The sequence below is a fragment of the Arachis hypogaea genome, chromosome 9 (genome assembly GCF_003086295.3).
Source record: "Arachis hypogaea cultivar Tifrunner chromosome 9, arahy.Tifrunner.gnm2.J5K5, whole genome shotgun sequence".
NCBI lineage: Eukaryota > Viridiplantae > Streptophyta > Magnoliopsida > Fabales > Fabaceae > Arachis > Arachis hypogaea.
Window position 1 is genome coordinate 14,065,679 of NC_092044.1, and position 21,529 is coordinate 14,087,207.

Below are 21,529 nucleotides of genomic sequence, written 5' to 3' on the forward strand. Positions count from 1 at the left end.
AATATGATGCAAATCTGACACTGACCAATGAGTAGTGTTTGGATTGGTATTCGGGTATAACCCTCACTATGCTATAGAGATCTTCACCAGGGAGAGAATCCGGAGGCGACACATTGAGGTTCGAATCTGGCAGAGGGGGTCTATTCAGGTTGGGTGAGATGGGTGTAGCACAGTTAAGATCACCAACACTGATATTTGATGTGTCAGTGTTAGTGGATGGTAATGTAGATGGAAGATATTGGTTGTGGGGCTTACTTATCTGGGGAGGAGTAGGGAAGACCATCATTGAAAGCACTTGTTTGATTGGATCGTGAGGTGGTTGAGCTATTGCATCATCAGAAGACGAAATCGTTGTATTATTGTATGGAGCCTCCATCCCAGAGTAAGCAGTGGGTTCAACCGGGTTTGGGATATTGAAAACAGAGTGAGTTATAAAATGACCATCGTAGAGTACAAAATCTGAATTAGGTTGCAAGTTGGCTTTATTATGCAAAATTTGGGGTGATTCTCCTAGCTTGGATGAAACCGTCTCCTGGTTTAGGAGGCTTGCCGCTGAGGTATGTTCGGAGAGTGATATAGTTTCATCAATAGCAATGGTAGATTTGATGTCGATACTTAGCTTCAGTGGTGAAAAGTAGAGACATTTGGCCACGATATTGTGGTCTTTCACTTTGATAATGAGAAATTTCTCCCTACCAATGTAGCACACTTTGAGCCAACCACTTTCTTTGAGGCCATCGAGTGTGACTAAGTTGTTGTAACCAGCAACAATAATAGTCGTGCGGTGACACTTCTCAATAACAACATCAACCTCATTTCCAGCAAATTCGTGGAAAGTCATAAAGTTTGGAAGCCCATCCTTGAATCTCCTGAAGAAAATGGAAGGGATCTCACTCATGTTCTGCAAGACGTTTTTTGAATGTTAGAAGACAGACGAACTTTGAAGTATGGATAAATAGTCAAGCCAAGTGGTGCGTACGCTAACAACTGAATATGAGGCTAACTAAACATCTTACCAAGTCAGGGTTGATTTCCATGTAGAAATAACGCCCCAGGTCATAGAAGTTAGATGCAGCCATGTTGACCCTCTAATGCGGATTTGTATTAGCCGCAGATGGTGAACCACAACAAAATGGGATGTAACCGTTTAATTTTGCTTTGGAGATCAAGAAATATAATGTACTGTAATGGGGATGGGATAAGAAAGATGTCCTAGGATGAACAACGTAATGAGAGATGGAGCAACAGTGGATTGAAGATTTCTATAACAATGAGCATAGAATGGAGGTAGCAAGATTGTGAAATGCCCTTTTATTAACTCATTAAACGACAAATATAAGCCTTGAGAGCATGTTCTTCGGTATGAAAATCATCACATCTAGAATGGTGTGAGGAGGCGAGGGGAATTCACTTCTCGAGGCATGTATCTCGACAAAAGGAAAAAGTAAATAAGGACAAAATATGTATGCTATATTATGATAGTGTCACATATGATGATTATGATGGTATGGTTAGTCCATGATGCATGGTGTCATGAAGGTAAAGGGGCATAGCCGTGTGAATGAAATGAACAATGTATGTATGGGAGGATTGCATTAGAATAATCCATGTATGTATATGTGTATCTATCTAAGCATTTTTGTACAACGTGATGGGAGAAATGGGAATTAACCAGGAGCAAGCCACGTCGGAATTCCACTACTGAAGAAACCCTATTTTCAAGGGATATTATAGGATTTGAATTGGCACTACCCCACCAGCGGTACATATTGGAGGGATTTTGCGGCAATTTTAAAAAACCACTAAATGGTTTAGGGATGCTTACCACCCTTTGAGGTGTGGTAAAATGATTTTTAATTGCCACTAAATGATAGTGCTTTGTCTTTTGTTACTTTTTGAGGTGCAACAAAATAGTTTTGCTGCGATTTCCAACAATAGTTGATATAACCGTAGTTAGAATTCAGGTTGTGTTGAAAAATTTTATAAAAAATAAATGGGATTTCATTTTAATTTTTCTCCTTGTATTAAAGGATTTTAAAAAGGATAAGTCTTAGTTTGTTAGACTTAATTAACATCATTATTTGAAGGTATACCTTTCAAATGATGACAATGACAAATGGCTCATGCCATATGTCGGATAACTTGACTTGGTAACTAGAATTTGACCTAGTAATGAAAGACGACTAATTCAAAATGTTGAATTAACTCATAATATTTAGAGTAAAATCTCATTCCGTTTTCTAATAATTTTACGAATTTTTTTTTATTTTTAAGAAAAATATATTACCATCATGACCGTTAGACATCATGATTTTTCTGTCAAAGTTTCCATCAATAGAAGACGGAAATAACTCTACGTATAAGGTTATATTCCAATGTGTAAGATAACTTTTATATGTGTCATTGGATAATTCGTTTGGGACAAATTATCCCCTAATGCAGTAAGCAAAACATTAGCTTTTTTGTGAGGCCAAAATGTTGCGTTTCACAACACAAACGTTATATAAACAAACTTTTTCCATTCATCTCCCTTATTGACATCAACAATTATAGAAAATCCTAAGGAAAATCTTATTTTGCGTTAGAAATTCTCCGATGAGAGATACCGTGACAGAGGACGAGCGGTGGCGTGAAAATACGATGACGGCGAAGAGTTGACATCATTGTGACATTATGGTAAAGTCCTGTTTGAAGAACACAAAGTAGGCTCTTTACTCTGTTTTCTAGCATTTTTCTACATTTGGTTGTGGTCCTATGAGTGTGGTCGTGCTAGATGGTCCTCCTTTATAACTCCATTGCATGCAATTTGGAGTTAGTGACTTGTTTAGTTGTTAGGGCGATAAATATTTTCTGTTTTAGGGTTAATTAAAAAAATCAAGTAATGAAAATAAATTAGCAATTTTTTATTAATGTTGAATGAGGTAATGTGAGTTAATTAAAATTAGTTTTATTAGAGTTTAGTTAAATTTACTAGTACGTTGCTACAAATGACTTATGAAATTATGCTTGTATTTTACCATAGAGGATGGTTTGAAAGAGATAAGGATAGTGTGCTTAACTACATGGATGGTAAGGTTCACATATTTTTTAAGTTGGATATAGACTTGGTGAATTTCAAAGACTCAGTAAAAATGCTTAAAGGTTTAAGTTACCAAACTTACAAAAAGATGTATTGGCTAGACCCTATTGCAGGGGATATTGAGTGTAGGCTCCACATTTTTAAAGGAGACAAAGAAATTAATGAGTTGTGTGACAACAAAATGGCTAACATAGAGACTGATGAGTTGTATATCTATTGTGATCATGCTGTAAATAATTCAAAATTGTTGGAGATTGCTACTGATGTAGGAAGAGATACTGACCCATCTAGTGATGATAGTTATGAGAGTACGGAGGATGAAACTTATAAACCTCCCCCACCTAGGTTTGAATATGATAATAGTAGTAGTAGTGAGATTTTGACTCCAAAAAAGAAGAAATTAACAACAAAGTAGAACGATTTGACTCCAAAAAGGAAGAATGTTATTTCAAATAAGAGAAATAAGCAAGTCTATAGTATGAAAAAAAATGTCACTATTACAAAATATGCAAAGGAGTTTCAAGAAATCCCAACTGACAACAAAAGAGAAAGAAGTAAAGAACTACTAAGGCTATGGGAAATTCATCAGGACAGCAGCAATCAGTCTAACCAACTAAGTAGTAGGTATTATGTAGACCTAAGTTTATAGTGTTCGTAGTTTTAAGTGTCTTTATATAAAATTGACAGAGATTTAAGAATTTCTTACAAATTTTTTTGCTGTCCGAAAAAAAATCGATTAAGATTTAATAGTCTTTATTTTATCTGTTTGCAACATTAGGATGTGCGTCTAGTTTGCAATGCTCCAAGGCCAAATGGAGTTAATCCATATGTGACAAATAGTGTACCACTAGAGATAAGCAACTGATTCTGTTGTAAGTGCTACTTGTATATAATTTTGCATTTAAAACTTTACAAACATAGTAAGCCTAAATTTTAAACTTAGTTGTACATATAGACTAAAGCTAAAAAGCAAAAGAAGAAGCAAAAAAAAGAAATTACAAAGCCACCATAATAAAGAAAATATGAGATTCCACTTTCTTAATTTATACTACCAACTGAGATATTGGAATATAATATATTAATTTCATAGTGTGTGTGGATTTAAGAATTGAAATTTGTCATTGATTCGACTTATTTACCAAGTTTAAGAGGCCAATGTTAGTCCTCAACCCAATTCCATAACTTACAATGACATACCACCAAAAATCACACCGATGATAAGACCATGGAAAGCCAAACAACCTATTGTGAGGCCATGCTTGTCCGATTTAAGTTTTCTCCTGTCACACCAATTGCTAAACTAATTGTAACTGCAAAAGCATTTAAGCTAGCACTTCCTAAACTAAGTAATAACAATGAAATTTTTATAGACATTGGCAGCCACAAGCTCTGGCATAGTAACAAAGCTTTCCCAAATTATTCCAATTCCAGGCCTCAATAAACCTTCAAGTTTAAAAGCATCAACTAACTCTAATGCACCAACTGGTTTCAATCCTCCAAAAAGAAAAGTGAAGACTAAGATCTGTTTAATATAAGTTGCTATTTGCTATTATTAGGATGATGTAGATGTTTGTGTTTATTTTAAATTGTAAATTATGACTTTTGTTGTCATGTCCATTTATAGTAATGCTTATTAGGTATTATGACATAATACTATGGATAGTTATTTTGGTATATTTAAGTTATGTGACAATATACTAAAATTGCCAAAAACTAATGGCTAATGATGTATTGTGCTTTTAGATTACATTGATATCTATCAATATTAGGAGTTACGAATATTAGTCTATTGAGCAAGTTGAAGCAAAATTTAATGAGTATGCTTCAACTAAAATTACATAATATTATTAATTTATTATTTACTTCAATAAGTCCCCGCCAAAGCTACACAATCTTAAATTAAGTCCTAAACAATAACACTAGATGCTATGCATTAAAATAATTTCACAATTCATACAATTAACACAACACAAATCTCACAACAGCAGCAAAAAATATTATAAATTCCAACACACTCTAAAATCCTAACTATGTAAATTTTGTTCGGGTTTGCACTCCATTCTATCGTAGTAACTCTAATTTTATCACTCTCTCTTTTATTTTTAACAATTTGCTTTGCACCTTAGTATTTTGTCTTTCTATATCAACACCTTTTAATTTGAAACTAATATTTTCTTTAATCATCTCATCAAGTCATTTGAAGAACTTACAGTACGGTTGTGAAATTTATAAATAATAAACAAAAAAAAATTTACATAACACAAATATTAAAAATTAAATTCAAATGAATAACTATTTACTTTAAGATAGTAATCCAATTTAATCTAGTTCCATATGGATAACGTCCACAATTAAGACTCACATACAAAGTAATAATATACATAGGATTCAGAGTAATAATTAAACTTTTTTTTTGCTTTGAGTAAACGCTTTCTGCTTTCATTTTTTAATTTTTTATTTTCAGAATTTTTCTAAAAAAAATAATAAAATCACTTTTTATTTTAACTTCGTATTTTTTTTCTTTTAGAAAATCTTAAACACAAACCCGAATTTCAGTTTTGAAGAATAGAACAATAGAATAACAATTCCATAATGAACCACACTTGTATTCTTAATATACATGACTTTCTTGTAATTAAGAATATATAAACACACACAATATATATAAAAAGAAGGTTGGGGTCATCAGAATTTATTATTTTCAACCTCATCAATATTTAACAGTGTGGGATAAAGTATGATGTTAGATTACTAGACTAAGAAAATTGAATTGATGACTAAAAATAATGGATAAAAATAATAAATTCTGATGCTCCTCTATCATTTTTCATATATATATTGTGATCAAGGTAGCTAATCTTGTGTATTATGAGCAGCCAGTGAGACCTTGCTAAGCCTGCTTGGTGATGCTTTGGGATCATTGTCTCTGGCCTTTCTACTTCCATTACGTGGAGTACCGATACAACGGTAAACCGCTCTGTATGCTAGTGATTTCCCGAAGTGACAGTTGTCAAGATGGTTGACGGTTGATGATGGCTGAACAGAATTGTTGTGGATGTTGAAGTAGGCACCTGAAGTTGCAGTATTCTCTTTCTCAGTATCCATTTGCCTCTTTCCTGAATAATACAAGAAGCCAAAATAGAGCTTTGATTGTTGAAGCACATTGGTTAAAATGTCTTATATATAGTTAGGAAAAGAAGTTGAGCATAATTTCTTTTAGCTAAAGGAATAATAGAACCCAATCTAGCTCAAGGCCTATAGAGTAGAGTCTCCTAACAAAGATCTTTTCCATTTCTAGAACTTGAACTTGATTAAATGATTAAAGTATTTATGGTGCCCATGGATATAGTAGTTAGTGACTCACCTAAAAAAAAAATTAAAGTGATTATTTTAACTTAAATGTAATTAAAATTAAAGTTATTTTATTTTATTATTTAATAATATTTTTTAATTTTAAAAAACAAAATATATTATCAAAATATAAAAAAATTATTATTTTAATTTTAATAATATTTGTTAAATGTTATTAAAATTATTTAACCATTGTAACTATAAAAATTAAAGACACCATAAAATCTACCAAGTATTTATCATCTTGACTAATCCCATGTCATATAAACAAGTCTGAATTTATTTAGCACATTGGTTTAACTTTGGAAATTCTTTGCAAATAGTGACAAGGCCATAGTTAAAGGTGGCAGGAGGCCCACAGAAGAAGAAGAGAGACTTTATGCTTCTTGGAAGCACTTTATCTGGTAGTTTGTAAAACTCAGTGTTGTCTTAGACAACAAGAAACCAATTATACCATTTAGGTAGCCATAAAGATGAGAATCATGTTGTTTATTTCCGGAAAGTTCCCAAGAATATTTTGCTTCTGTTGCACACAAAGTGGAAGGCAGGATCACAGGGATTGGATTTCTTTAGCCTCTCTCTCTCTGTCTCTCTCGATAATAACTCAAATAATGTTGTTTATTCACTATTTTGTTGATTAATTGTTGATAAAAAGTTGAATCCTTAACAAAATTGATCAATCACTAAAATATCAATTTACTAACACACTAGTTACCATTCATATACGACTAAAATCCTGCTAAAGTTTTTTCCCCAACTGTTATGTTAAATTTCACAATTAAACTTGATGTCTAATGTCAAGTTTGAATTTGTCCTGGAATCAGCTACAATTTTTGTGCTCAATTGTCAAATTGTCATCACTAAGGTAATCTCAGGATGTATTGATTATCCATTGTCCATTAAACTGAATAAATTGCATCTTATCCATTAATCTTCTGTCATAGAAAGACTGACGCTATAGACTTCCTTGACTCCTTGTGTTATTTCTAATTTTCTATTATAAATGATAAAACACGTATGTGAATGGCGTCTTATTCTCTCTTTCTAAATGAAGTAAATGATTTGTTTAAAAAGAAAAGGAAGAAATAAGAGACTGCTTGGTACAAACTACAAACGCAATGTTATCCAACCTTAATGCCATTATCATACAACTCCACAGTAACCGGCATCATCAACTCCACTATCATTTTTATATTTCCACTTTAACGTATATTTTCTTTCTTTGCAATGTATCTTTACATGAATATGTTCACTCTCGGATGAAAATAGAAAAAGGGATAAAAAATAAACCCACATTGCCAACTCCAGATTCAAAACGGCTTTTTGTTTAAACATAATATACAAATTGATGAAATGCCATCGAGACATTTCGAAGGTAAAAGTAGAGAGACAATTTTGGCAGGCAATATGAGAATAAAGAAAGATATGTACTTGGATAACGATATATAACATACATTTACACGTCAATTCATGTCTTGCATGATTGCATCATCCGTCACATTTTTATATATATCCCTTTCTTGTGGAGGAAACCAGCAAAAAGACACCAGAACAAAATCTCCACTATTACAAATGCCATTGTGCCCCACTTTTCTGAATGAAATACGGTCTGTAGTAAAGCTTCTGTGGCGTTAACCTGCATTTAAAAAAAAAGAAATAAAATTCCCAATTAACCAACTTTTTAACAAGCAATTCTGGGAAGGTTTAAGAAGTGAAACTAATGCCCTCCCTACTCAAAAAAAAACAAAAAAAAACAAAAAAAAATTTTTTTTTTGACACATGAGAGCTAAAAAAGACACCAAGGCCTAACAAAAAACACCAGCCATATCCACTGAAAGAGCACTATTCTTTTCCGTGAAATAGGAAAAGTTAATTAAATGTGTAAAATATAAATTTGTAACAATATTTAAATCAAAAAATCATTTGACTTGGTAAAAATTTTGTAAAATCGATTATTTTATTTAAAATCGTAATATTGAAAGATTTTAAGAGTTAAATCGAGATTCTAGCTACTATACTAGGAACTCAATAATAATAGTAGTAGTAAGATAAGGAACTCTTTTCTAGAATGCTGGATCAGTCTTTGGCAAGGAACTCTAAGGGGTGCTTTGAAAGTTGGCAAAGGTGCCCAATTCTTAGATAACATAGACAGGTATGGCTAATAAATTAAGGGACAGAGGTGAATATGAAAGAGGTGGAGCAGGTGTTAGATTGGATAGATACGAGGTGCAAAATCAGAATCAAGGCACAAAATTAAGGCACTAGTGTAGACTTATCTGGTATACACGGATGTTTATTCTTACAATGATAATTCTGCTGCGGCAATAGATTCAAGGGTGAGAGTTTTCTGTGTCCTTTTTCCCTTGATGGAAATGCCGAAGGCGAATGGAGGAGTACTGGATGGTGTCTATATGAGATCAGATGATGTTGAAGATACTTCCTTTATGGCTCAAATATATAGCAAATGTAAGCTTGAGATACGAATCAGGTGTGTCTTAAGTTTCGCTTGAGGATGCTATCAGGAGCTGAACTAAGGTGTAGGATATTTTTGTGGCTAATATGATGTACTTTTATTTTATATTTACTTTCTGCTGTGGAACTGTTAGGAACCTATAAATTAAATGATTTAATATGATGAAAGTAGATGCATAAAATAAAATGATTTAATATGATGAAAGTAGATACATAAAGAACTAGCCCAGTGGAAAAGAAACATTACCAAGTTATTTTCAGGAGAACGCCAATAGAAACCCTGGATAAGAGATGGGAAAATGTCACAAGCAGCCAACGCATATACAATAAGAGCATTCATTCCCATCCATTGTAGTAAGACTGTAGGCTTTCTGAAGTTCTCTATGTCCACCTGAGAAAAAAAAGTGTTGGGGAAGTTGCAAACTTGAATGATGCTAGAAATCAAGAAAACATCTAGTAACATCTCTATTACATCTTAGAATATCATAAGAGTGTTTTAGGTGTTATCATAGAGTTCATTAGATGATCATTTACCTTTAATTTTTCATGATCTTAAAAGTTATTCTATACTTGGATACAATCAATTACTGGGGATCTGTTTAACTCTCAGTGCACTACAAGTGTCTCTAATCATGACACAAGGAAAACCTTACGATGTAATAGATAGCAGTCAAGACCAAGCCTGATGCTCCGGCAGTGATAAACATGTAGCTTAATGTGTATAATGCTTTTGATAAAGGAATTCCTGAAAAACTTTACAGTTGTTAGAGGAGAATATAACATTGGAATTTTCAGAAATTTCAAATTGTTAGTACCTAAGATCTCCAGAATGTATCCCATTAACAGTAGAGAGAAGGAAAATGTGGACCAAAGAAACACCCTCTGCTTATGGTCCTGCACCGAGAAGATGGTAGTTAATAATACAAAAAAATAGAAATCTACCCAGAGAAACAACTTTTACATCTCCCAACACCATATTACAAGAAAGTTGCAAAAAATGAGAAACCATATATTGTAAAATAACCATAGTCCAAACCTGCAAAAGCACAAGTATGTGCCCAAAGTGCAACCCTATGAAACATGTAATTGCTGCCATCAGTGAACTGGCAGATTTAAGAAAACAAATTAGGAACCAATATATTAATAAGAATGGAAAAGTCAAAATCGACAGATCTTAGGTACTACTAATTTGAAATTTGTAGCGCTGTGAAGGATTTTAATATACAGAAGGATGGAGTAAGAACTTTAGAGAATATAAAGAATTACCTTTTCTGAACAGTAAAATTTTAAACCATAAACACATTGATAGACATTTAGTATTGTAGAGAAAAAGAACTCTATCCAACTATGCTCCTTGGAGCTTAAATATGTGTTAGAAATCAGGACAGAATCATATCATATCAAAGAGCATATAATATGATAATTGAGTGGGACTAACTCACCCCAAAATGTAACTCAAAAGGTGAGTGATGTCACTTATAAACTCATAACAAGACCATGACTGCTAACTAAGTCACCCAGGTTCCCCATGGTCCGGGCAGTTCCCACTAGTCCCAACTAACCCCGGCCAGTCTCCAGCAGATCCGGTTGGCCCTGGCATGTCTCTGGAGCTCCAGCTGGTCCTCTTTCCTCTTCAACAGTCTTACATCAATTTTTTGTTCAAGGGTCTTATTTTAATAAGCTTAAAGCTTAGTAAATAATATCTTTTATATGTTCTTCGTGCAGATTATCTATATGCTCAAGCCTGAGGTGGAGTATTAGAAATCACGATAGAATCATATCATACCAAAGAGTACCAAATATGATCTCATAGAATTATCATTGATATTTATCATTATTTCCTTATTAGTGTTAAGGTTTTGTTATTATTATTATAAATAGATAAATAGATACTAGTACTCCTATCATGTAAAACACATCACATAAGAGTAATATTCTTTATCTCTGCCTATGTTACACTTGCAGTACATAACCGGTTCCAAGTCCGGATAAAGGAGCAGGGTTGTGTTAGGTCTTCGACAGCCAACATAAAAACTTAGTCGAATCTTCATGATATAGATCAAAGACAATATTGTGTTAAAGCTAGGTCGTTACCCGGAAGCAACGGGCTGTATGGCTCGCGTACAGTATCAAATGAGCAAGAGCCGCTGCATCGGTGCCCAGGTGTAGTGTTAAATGAGCAAGGATTCCCGCATTTTCGTAAACGGACGAGGGTAAATAAGTTAGTTCACAAAGAAAAAGGTAAAGATCGGAGCGACAGAAGATTAAGATTTGGGACATGGAACATAAGCACCCTAACAGGAAAATCCATGGAGGTGGTGGATACCATGACAAGAAGGAAAATTAACATCATGTGCCTACAAGAAACAAAATGGGTTGGTGCGAAGGCTAGGGAGTTTGATACTTCCGGGTTCAAACTTTAGTATACGGGAAAGGTGAAGAATAAGAATGGGGTAGGTATTATCGTGGATAAGCAGTAAAAGAAGGACGTAGTGGATGTTAAGAGGGTGGGAGATCGGATCATCTCTATCAAACTTGTGGTGGAAGGAGGTACCTTTCATGTGATTAGCGTCTATGCATCGCAAGTGGGTTCGGAAGAGCAACACAAGATAAGGTTTTTAGAGGATCTCGAGAGTTTGATCCAAGGCATACCTTCGGGAGATAAGATTTTTTTTAGAAGAATATTTAAATGGCCATGTTGGGAGAGAAGCGACTGGGTATGGAAGTATTCACAGAGGCCATAGTCATGGAATGGTCTATACCGAGGGTAAAACTATTTTGCACTTTTCCTCAACTTTTGCTCTCCTCATCGCAAATATATGTTTTAAAAAGAGAGACGAACATCTTATAACCTATAAGAGTGGCATGACAAGCCTTCAAATCGACTTCTTGTTGAGGAGAGTCGATCGAAAATTTTATATTAATTGTAAAATTATTCCGGGAGAGAGTTTAACAACACAACATAGGATGCTTGTCATGGATTTTCGAGTTAAGCAAAAATTGAGAAAAATGCATCATACGAAAAACCCAAGGACAATGTGGTGGCAGATGAAAGGTGAAGAACAAAGAAGTTTCATAAGACGGATAAAAGAAGAGGCAAAATGGGATGGAAACAGAAACGTAGAGGAGATGTGGAGAGAGATGGAAGAAGTTATCAGAAGAAGAGCAAAAGAAAGTTTTGGTGAATATAAAAGGATAGGACCAAGAGACAAGGAGTCCTGGTGATGGAATGCGAAGGTACAAAAAAAGATGAAGGCAAAAAATGTGTGCTTTAAAGAGTGGTCTTTATGCCGCAATGCAGATAATTGAAAAAAATACAAGGCAGTTAAAAAGAAACAAAAGTGGCTGTAAGCTAAGCAAAAACAAGAGCATATGAGGGTCTCTATCAGTCTTTAGACACGAAAGGAGAAAAATGTATATATAGAATCGCAAAGAGCCGTGAAAGAAAAACGAGAGACTTGGATTAGATTAAATGCATAAAGGATTAAAGGATAAAGACGGGGAGGTGTTGGCTCAAGAGGAAAAGATCAATGAAAGGTGGAAGAACTACTTCTACGAGTTATTTAATGAAGGACAGAAGACTCTCCCGAGCCTTAGTCGGTTATGCGCGAGGGAAGAAAATCAAAACTTCGACTACTATCGAAGGATTCGAGACTTCGAAGTAAAAGAGGCTCTAAAACGAATGAAAAATGATAGGACAGTAGGACCTAATAATATCTCGATTGAAGTTTGGAAGGGTCTTGAAAAGAAAGGCATCAGTTAATCAAGATTTTTAATGAGATTTTAAAATCTAAAAAGATGTCAGGTGAGTGGAGAAAGAGTACCTTGGTACCTATTTACAAGAATAAAGGGGATATACAAAATTGCAGAAACTATAGAAAGATCAAATTCATGAGTCATACCATGAAGTTATGAAAAAGGATAATAGAACGGAGGTTGAGACAAGAGACACAAGTAATAGAGAACCAATTTGATTTTATGCCAGACATATTCACTACTGAAGCGATATACCTGTTAAGAAGGATGATGGAGAGGTATCATAGTAATAAAAAAGATCTATATATGGTGTTTGTTGATTTGGAAAAAATGTACGATAGGGTGCCAAGAGAGGTCTTATGGAAAGTTTTAGAAAAGAAGAGAATAAAGATCGCATATATTCGTACAATTAAAGACATGTATGATGGGACTACAACTAGTGTGAAAACTCAAGGTGATGTAACAGAGGAATTTCCTATTAGTATAAAATTACACTAAGAATCATCCTTAAGTCCATATCTTTTCACATTAGTCTTGTAAGTACTTACAGAACATATCCAAGAGCATGTACCATGGTGTATGCTTTTTGCCGATGATATCATCAATATGGGAGAATCAAAGGAAAACTTAAATAAGAAGTTGGAGTTATGGAGAGAAGCTCTTAAAGTGTATGGTCTGCGCATAAGCCGTATCAAGACGAGGAAAAACCCTAATATAGAGGTGAAGATTGGAGATAACATACTACGAAAAGTTAAGAATTTTAAATATCTTGGGTGCATCATACAAGATAATAGAGAGATTGAACAGGATATAAATCACAGAATCCAAGCAGATTGGTCAAAATGGCGGAGTGCGTCTGGTTTTATATGTGACAAAAAAGTGTCTTTAAAACTTAAAGGTAAATTCTATCGCACTGCTATTAGACCGACTATGTTTTATGGTACAAAATATTAGGCAGCCAAAGGAGCGACGAACATAAACTAAGTGTGATAGTGATGAAAATGTTGAGATGGATGAGTGGTCATACGCGATTGAATAGAATAAGGAATAAAGATATAAGAGAGAGAGTTGGAATAGCATCTATTGTGGAAAAGATGATAGAATCGCATTTCAAGTGGTTCAGACATGTGAGAAGAAAACTAACAGAACATCCAGTCAGAACGGAGGATAAGATGGAAAATGGATAAGAGATGAAAGGCAGAAGAAGACCTAAGAAGATCATCCATGAGGTGATCAACCGAGATCTACATGTAAACGGTTTCTCTACAGACATGATACATGATTGAACTCAATAGCGTCGTTTGATTCATGTAGCCGACCCCACCTAACAGGATAAGGCTTTTATTTGTTTGGCTTCTCCTAATCCTTATAGCCAACTAAACTCGGTAAGATAAGGCTTTGAAGTTGTTTCTATGCAATCAAAACCATATTATTGAAATTGCACAGGTAAAACAGTGGAGTCTTTTTTATCCATTAAAAATTTGAAGAATTCCCAATGGGATAAAAGCTAGCATTCCAATACATATATATATACACACGTAAACTTATACAGTAACTTTGCATTTTATTTTATCCACATTATGACTAACCTACATAATACTCTCTTTTTGGTGCAAATAAAATTCACAACCACAATTATACATTGCTAAAGGGGAAGGATGGGTTGAATAAAAAATGGATAAAGAAGGTACTGGTTTTTTTACCTCAAAATGCCCTCTGGATCAAATGGTGCCAGGCACCATCCAGGTGAATTTGGAGGCAATGGTCCGTAGTCAGGAGAATTAACACTGCACGCCTAAAAATGAAAAGGGGGTCCATAATAAGATCATATGATGGATATAACCAGTGAACCTTGTGTGCCAGTAAATTTAACACATAAGTTATCTGAGAGAAAGTAAACAACCTTTGTTCTTTGGTACACAGGACGCTGATACATATGATGTTCACCAAGAATTAATCTATCAATATATCCCACTGCATTACATGGAGGACCAAGACTTCCCCTCACTTCGCAATGAACCTGGTAAATTGTGTTGCAAGTTTATTCTCCAAAATGACATTTCAAAAAAGAAAAGATTTTAAGAATAAATGGAAAAATTGAGAACCGTAATAGGTAAAGCATGAAAAGAAATACCAATTTTTATAATGTCTACTTTAGGCATCATGAATATCACTCAATATTATCATTCTCTTACTCCAGTAATTAATAATTAAGAAGTCATGGATTAGACAGAGAAATGTTCCATGATTTTTGGAACCACAAAGTTGACGTTTGTAGGCCATCCAGCACTAACCACTTGATTGTTTAGGCTAACTGTCATGCTGTGTTTGGTCAATATTTCAATTCCCCAAATGAAGTAAGAAACAGTAGTGTGTGTCACAAAGTAGTAGTGCTTATGTGTTTATATGGCCGTTACCCATTCCTGTAATATAGTAATAATATTTTATAAACAGTATACATTCACATGAATATTTGTACTGATTAACCAAGTTATGTAACAGTAGACTATATGTAATTTGAAACAACACACAACAATTCTAAGCCGGTTGATCTATAAGAATATACACTGGGTTTAAGGGAAAGAGTAAGGACCAAAAAATACATCTTAACATAATAACAGAATTATCTTTTAAGAAATTGGGGGATGGGGAGTTTTATAAATTATACAACGGAAACATGTGCCACAAAGAAAGGATTTAAGCAATAAGAATTAATTATATGCTGAATTCATCAACTGTATAGAATGCATCATATGGTTATTTGCATGAGAAACATACATAAAAGTTAAAACAATAGCCAAGAAAAGTCATTATATGTCTTTCAGCATTCAATGAAGGTCAGAGAAACATGGCAACTCACATCTTGAATGATAGAACCACGACTAGACCAAACCAAGTTAGACTGCTCAAATTTCCAATTTGGAACATAGAGACCATAGAGCAAGCAAAGATACACCAAGCAGAGTAAGAGAGAAAACATCCTGAAAAGAAATAAATCGAGAAGACTTAGTCAGTTAACACCAAAGAATGTCAAAACACTAGGAAAAGTGATGTCCACCGAAGAATAATTTAACTCAAGGAAAAGTGTTACAACAAATGAATATCATACAGAAGGTTTCCATCAATAGTTAACGACAAGGAATGTTACAGAAAATTTTGGGCACAAGGCTGCACATTTAGGAAAGTTGAGGTGGTAGAACCACATTATTTTTGCTAAAAATGGAAAAACATACATTTAAGCAAGTTCAGGGATCAATCTGCACTTTTCCAAAACGAAAGGCATAAAGTGCAGATAGCTTATAGTTTACTGGGTTAAAGTGCCTTATCTATAAAGGTTATGAAGTTGGCTTGACAACATGAAGGATTCTCAACTAGTTGCCTCAATCTTCCAAAAAGTTCACCTCCAATGAAATGTAGGAATAAAATCACAAGGTTGTAAAGATGGCAACATGTGAAGTTTGGCATATCTTTTTATCTCTAGAGATTATAATCCAATTCATAGAAAAATTTACAGAAAAAATAGAAAACCACATGACAGGATTGTTCATTAACATGAGAATGTCATAAATTTAAGGACATTGTAGAACCCAAATAATAAAAGATCATTTCATGACTCACATCAACATTTGGGCATAGCATCACTATGTGATGAGAATTGGTGCGGAAAAACTCATAGAAGAATGCAACCACAATATAAGAAACTCATAAAGAAACACGGCATTAATAGATGTATTTGGCAGCAACAGCAAAGATAAAAACTGTATTTTGCCATGATCACAATTTCAAAGTATCTAACACTAGAAAAATGAACTAACCACTGAATACAGTATTTCCTTGCAAATGCTACAGGTGAGTCAACCAAAACATTATTATTCAAAAGCCATATCTCTGACAGTGAGGCTAAGCAATATCCAATAGATATCCTCTGCATATCATACAAAGAAATTGGTGTTAATTTGTAGAGTCATAAATAAACTAATTGCCACCTTCTCACTTGATTATTTTCTCGGTTATTATTCCTAACCACAACGAAAAGTATATTACTCTCCTAAACCTGGTTCAGGGCGGAATCAGCCAAGGGAATGGATAATATGAACAGAAACGAGAAAATAAATACTGAATGCTATAGGCCTTTTGCCCCTGATTATGAAAATTCGCTTAACAGAGCAGCGTCGAGACCAAAAATTATCATCAGCACAAAGTAACTCACAGGGAAAATATCATGTATAATTACAACAATAATATCAAACATTAAATTATAAATTAATAACCCAAAGTTACAGAACAAAAGTACAAAACAAGACAAAAACTAGTTAAGCTAAGCATCATGGATATCTCTACTTTGCTAGTTGCAACTACCTGTAGTACACCAAGCCAGCGTATCTTGCTCAAATCAACTCCATATGTTAAATTGCCCCGCCCATGGAAATAGCCGCCTATAAATAAATTTCAGAATGAAAGATCAAAGAAACAGTTAACAGTTGCATAATTTTGAAAATCTAAATGGTCAATCAACTAACAAAGTATGAGTGATTTATCCATCTACACTGATATCAAAACCATGGATTTATTTCACTATAAAAAACAAAGTGGCACATAAGTATACAGGTGAATTCAATCTGTCATGCTTCACTTGGCTGCAAAACAAAGGCAATGGCAATAAGGCAGGGGAACATACCTTGTAGCAGCAGCCCCAAAATGAAAAGCTTAATCGTCCTAATTATCACTTTTTTTGTGGCATTTGGTTTGCTAGAGACTTTCTGACAGAATTGCAAAGGAGAAAATAATTATAACAATGTTCAAGATACTCTTTAATTATAGACAAAAGATTAGGGTCTACCATAACTTCCCAAAATCCCATACCTTGAACACCAGACCAATTGAAACTCCTACCCCAAAGAGAAAAAATGGCATTACAAAATCTGCAAGTGTTACCCCAAACCAGGGAGAATGATTCAAAGATGGGAAAGCTCCTCCAACATCATCAACTAAGATCATTAACTGCATGATAAATGAAGTCATACTTTAGAGGGAAACCCAAACACATAGTAAGGCAAGTGAAGTTTGTGGAACTTTAATTTCAATCGTTATATATAGTATATATTATATATATAGTAATAACAATTGTAAATCCATGGGATAAGTACAAATTTAACAAAAAATGTAATGTAATGAAATGTTTGGATGTGGATCCTAAAGTGCAGATATATGGGTAGTATGCTGGTAATTGCACTTTACTCTCTAAAGTTATCTCCAACTCACCCCAAAACCTAATAGCATTTCCATAAAAGGTTAAAAACATAACCTAGCATATAGGTGGCGCATAAGCTAACCAAGTAGACAAAGCTAAGGGCAGGGAAGGGAGATAGTTGTCCACCGGATGCAATGACTAAAACCTTCACCGCAGGCCATCTACCTAGGACAAAAGGCTGGCCAAGGATGCAAAGAGCATCTTCAATGGTCGGTTTCAGTTCAATTTCATTTTGGGTACTACAAAATGCAACATCAGTATTTGTAGGAGCACATGTCATAAATAGTCATTTGAGACTAAATGTGAGATCTATCACGCCAATGTTTAGTTCCAATTCATTTTAAACTTTATACAAGGTAGTAAAACCGTCTCTCCAAAGTGAGATTAATTTCATTTTGCCAATCATCTCCAATACAAAAACACTTCATTGAAGTTGCTCTAAGGTAGGGTTTGAACTCACTACCACGTGGGGGTATTAGATTAGTTTGACCCTCACAAAACCAACCAAATAAAACAAATAAATTCGGCTCCGTTTTACACTCATAATCCCATAAAAGACGAGACAGTAATGAGAAATCGAATCAAATTGCAGTAAAATTGCTAAAGCAGTGGATATTTTCACTCTCCCGCTTTTCAGTTATTGAAGCAATCTCAGAAGCAGAAGTGAGAACAAACCGCGACGGTAAGACCACGGAAGACATCGAGAGAAGCGAGGCGTTGGTTAGGTATAACCTTAGCATGAGCATCCATATGCTTATCTGGAAAGGGAATGATAGTGTCTTCTTCTTCATTTTGATGATCAATGAGAATCGAGGAATGATGGTGATGATTTAGAAGAAGAGGTGCTTCTTGCTCTTCTGCAACCGCAACTTCTGTTTGGTTCTGGTTCTCAGTTGACATTCCTTGACTCACCGGTGCATTGACATAGCGAAATTAGTTGAAGCTCTTAAACAGTGAGGGCAACAAAGAAAAGAACGCACAGAAGAGGAGAAGTCAGGAACCTGCGAGTGCAAGGAGGAGAACGGAGGGCGACTAGCGAAGCTGTCACGGCGACGGCGATGAACGCAAAGACGACAGACGGACGACTACAGCTTGTTTGTTTGGATCAAAGTGACGCGGAACGGCGGAAGGAGGTAGGAAAATAGTGAAAAATAACGTTGTTTGGGTTCGAACTCGGATGTAAATTACTCGGGACTCGGGAGAAATGAAAAAAAAAGGGAGAGTATGAGATGGTTATTTCAACTTTTCAGTAGTTATCCAAATATGATTAATCTTTAATATTTTATTTCAGTAGATAAATTAATTTTTAATTTATTTTTTTACAGAATAATTATTTATATTATTCTTTAAAATTTTTATTGTGCAATTAATAATAATAATTATTATTAGTATTAATATTTTATTTTATTTTATTTTATTTTATTTGAATAAAAAACTATTATGTCTCACGAAAAAATATTAGGAATTGATTTATATATTAATTTTTTTGGGACTAAAATGTTCGTTTTTAAAATCCTTAAAGATTAATCTGGATAATTACTCTGTCAAAAAATAAATTGAAAACTGATTTGTCTACTAGAATAAAATTTTAGAAGTTAATCTGTGTATTAATTTTTTTTTAGCACTAAAATATCCGCTTTTAAAATTTTTGAAGACTGACTTGGATAATTACTTTTCAACTTTTTATTGCCAAAAGGCTGAACTTCTAGAAATGATTTTTTTTTTAGTTTTTTTAATTAAAAAAATATGTTTGAATATTTTGTGTATATTTTTTATTTATTAATTATATTTAAGTATAATAATATAAAAATATTATTAATTTATTTATTATATGAAAACATTTTTTTTAAATGTAAACAGTAATTTTTTTTAAAAAATGTTTTTTTTATTTTGATACATTGACATTATAAACACAGTTGTGTAATTATATCTGTTTTTTTATGATCATTTACGCGATTAATATAAAAGATAGTTATTTTTACTTAATGTTGTAACACCTCGAATTTTAAAAATTAAATAATGAATTATTCATAATTTATTATTTTATTTAAAGAAAATTATTTTTCTAAAAATAATTATATTAAATTTTATAATATTGAGTTAAAAAATTTATTAGAATTTCTAAATAATTTTTATTATAATAAATATTTTAAAAAATAAAAAATATATAATTATTAGGGTAAAAAACCTAATTAAGCTAAGGGGGGTATTTTTTACTTGAATCCGCCAAACCGAATTCTGCTACAATAATCAGCCAGTTGAGGTTACTATGTAGTTCGAAACAGGTCACTTCGAACTCAATTTGAACATAATTCGAATGACCATGATTCGAATTACAGAGAGAGGGGGAATGACAACAATTCGAATCAAGCTGATTCGAATTACAAGGTAACAGTAATTCGAATCAAACTTATTCGAATTACCCCCAACACTCAATTGCAAGTAGTTCAAAACAAGCTGGTTCAAATTACACTATATGTAATTCGAATTAGGCTGGCTTGAATTATAAAGGGCCAGACGTGTGTATATATGGTGTGAACGTGAGTTGATCTCATTAGAGTGGAAAAATAGCTAGTGAGGAGAGTTTTGTAGTCTTGGTTCACCACAGAGGATCGATTAAGAAGAAAATACGATCCAGTGTGAAGTTCACTGATAAGGATCCTCTCAGTATTTTCGTGCGGCCTACAACGAGCTACGATGACCTTGTTAGTTCTGTTCTACGGAAACTTGGTCTAGAAGACGTGAAACGGGTTAAGAAGTTCTTCTATCGCATTCCAATCTCGGTCCTCCAAGAAATCGTGAAATATGATTGTTTCACGACCGGTAGTGATGAGGACTTGCAAGTGCTGTTTCATTGTCGCCGGTAGTTTCCAGAAGTAAGGACACCAGAACTATTGGCGAAGTTGGTTGACGTGGTATCCAGCTCCGGGGGTTCGAACCGGAATACCCCCACCAGACCTGCCGGTGCATCTTCCTCCGTACCAGTGTATGAACCTCCGGTCCAGCCAGTCGCCTCCCCTTCATTCGCATGGATCTGAACGGTAGTGGAGGCAACGAGGTTGGAATAGGGGATTATGCGCCGACTCCTATACAGTGTGCTGCACCGGCTGGTCTTGGAGATGCATTGTTGGATGATCGAGACGATGACGATGTGGGGCTGGATATCATTGCTGATGACAGTAGCGATGATATTGATCCGAGTGAGCTTGCTAGTGCGGGAGGTGGTTCTAGCTCTAACACACAGTAGTACCCTCCACATTTTTCATCTTTAGACTTGAATACAATGAGGTAGGAGGGGGATCATGGGGAATCTACTGGTTTTGGTGCCAGAGATGTGGAAGGGTCTGCAGGTCTAACAGAGTTTCAGGTTGGTCAGCAATTTCAGCACAAGGATGAGGCTGTGTTAACTGTGAAGACTTACAGCATCCGACGCGGCGTACAGTACAAGGTGGTGGAGTCTGACTATCGCCGGTATGTTGGAAAGTGTACTGAGTTTGGGAATGGGTGCACCTTGTTGATTCGGCTTAGCCTCCGGCAGCGCAAGGACATTTGGGAGGTCAAAAGGTACAACGGACCACATACGTGTCTAGCGACCTCCATCTCCAGCGATCACCGGAGTT

The 21,529-nt window shown here is 34.5% G+C and overlaps 1 protein-coding gene across 1 annotated transcript; it reads right to left on the minus strand.

Annotated features, from left to right (window-relative positions):
• Window positions 1–7,838: 7,838 nt before the first annotated feature.
• LOC112710468 (uncharacterized) lies at window positions 7,839–19,148 on the minus strand. Its single transcript, XM_025762701.3, has 14 exons — window positions 18,911–19,148; window positions 18,585–18,811; window positions 17,522–17,659; window positions 17,337–17,418; window positions 17,018–17,094; window positions 16,474–16,583; window positions 15,519–15,639; window positions 14,562–14,678; window positions 14,362–14,453; window positions 9,939–10,005; window positions 9,718–9,796; window positions 9,556–9,647; window positions 9,150–9,293; window positions 7,839–8,066 (listed from the first exon to the last, which is right to left on the minus strand). Exons 2-14 carry the CDS (start codon window positions 18,807–18,809, stop codon window positions 7,926–7,928), a joined length of 1,485 nt encoding a protein of 494 aa, XP_025618486.1. The 5' UTR covers window positions 18,810–18,811; window positions 18,911–19,148; the 3' UTR covers window positions 7,839–7,925.
• Between the last annotated feature and the right edge of the window lie 2,381 nt (window positions 19,149–21,529).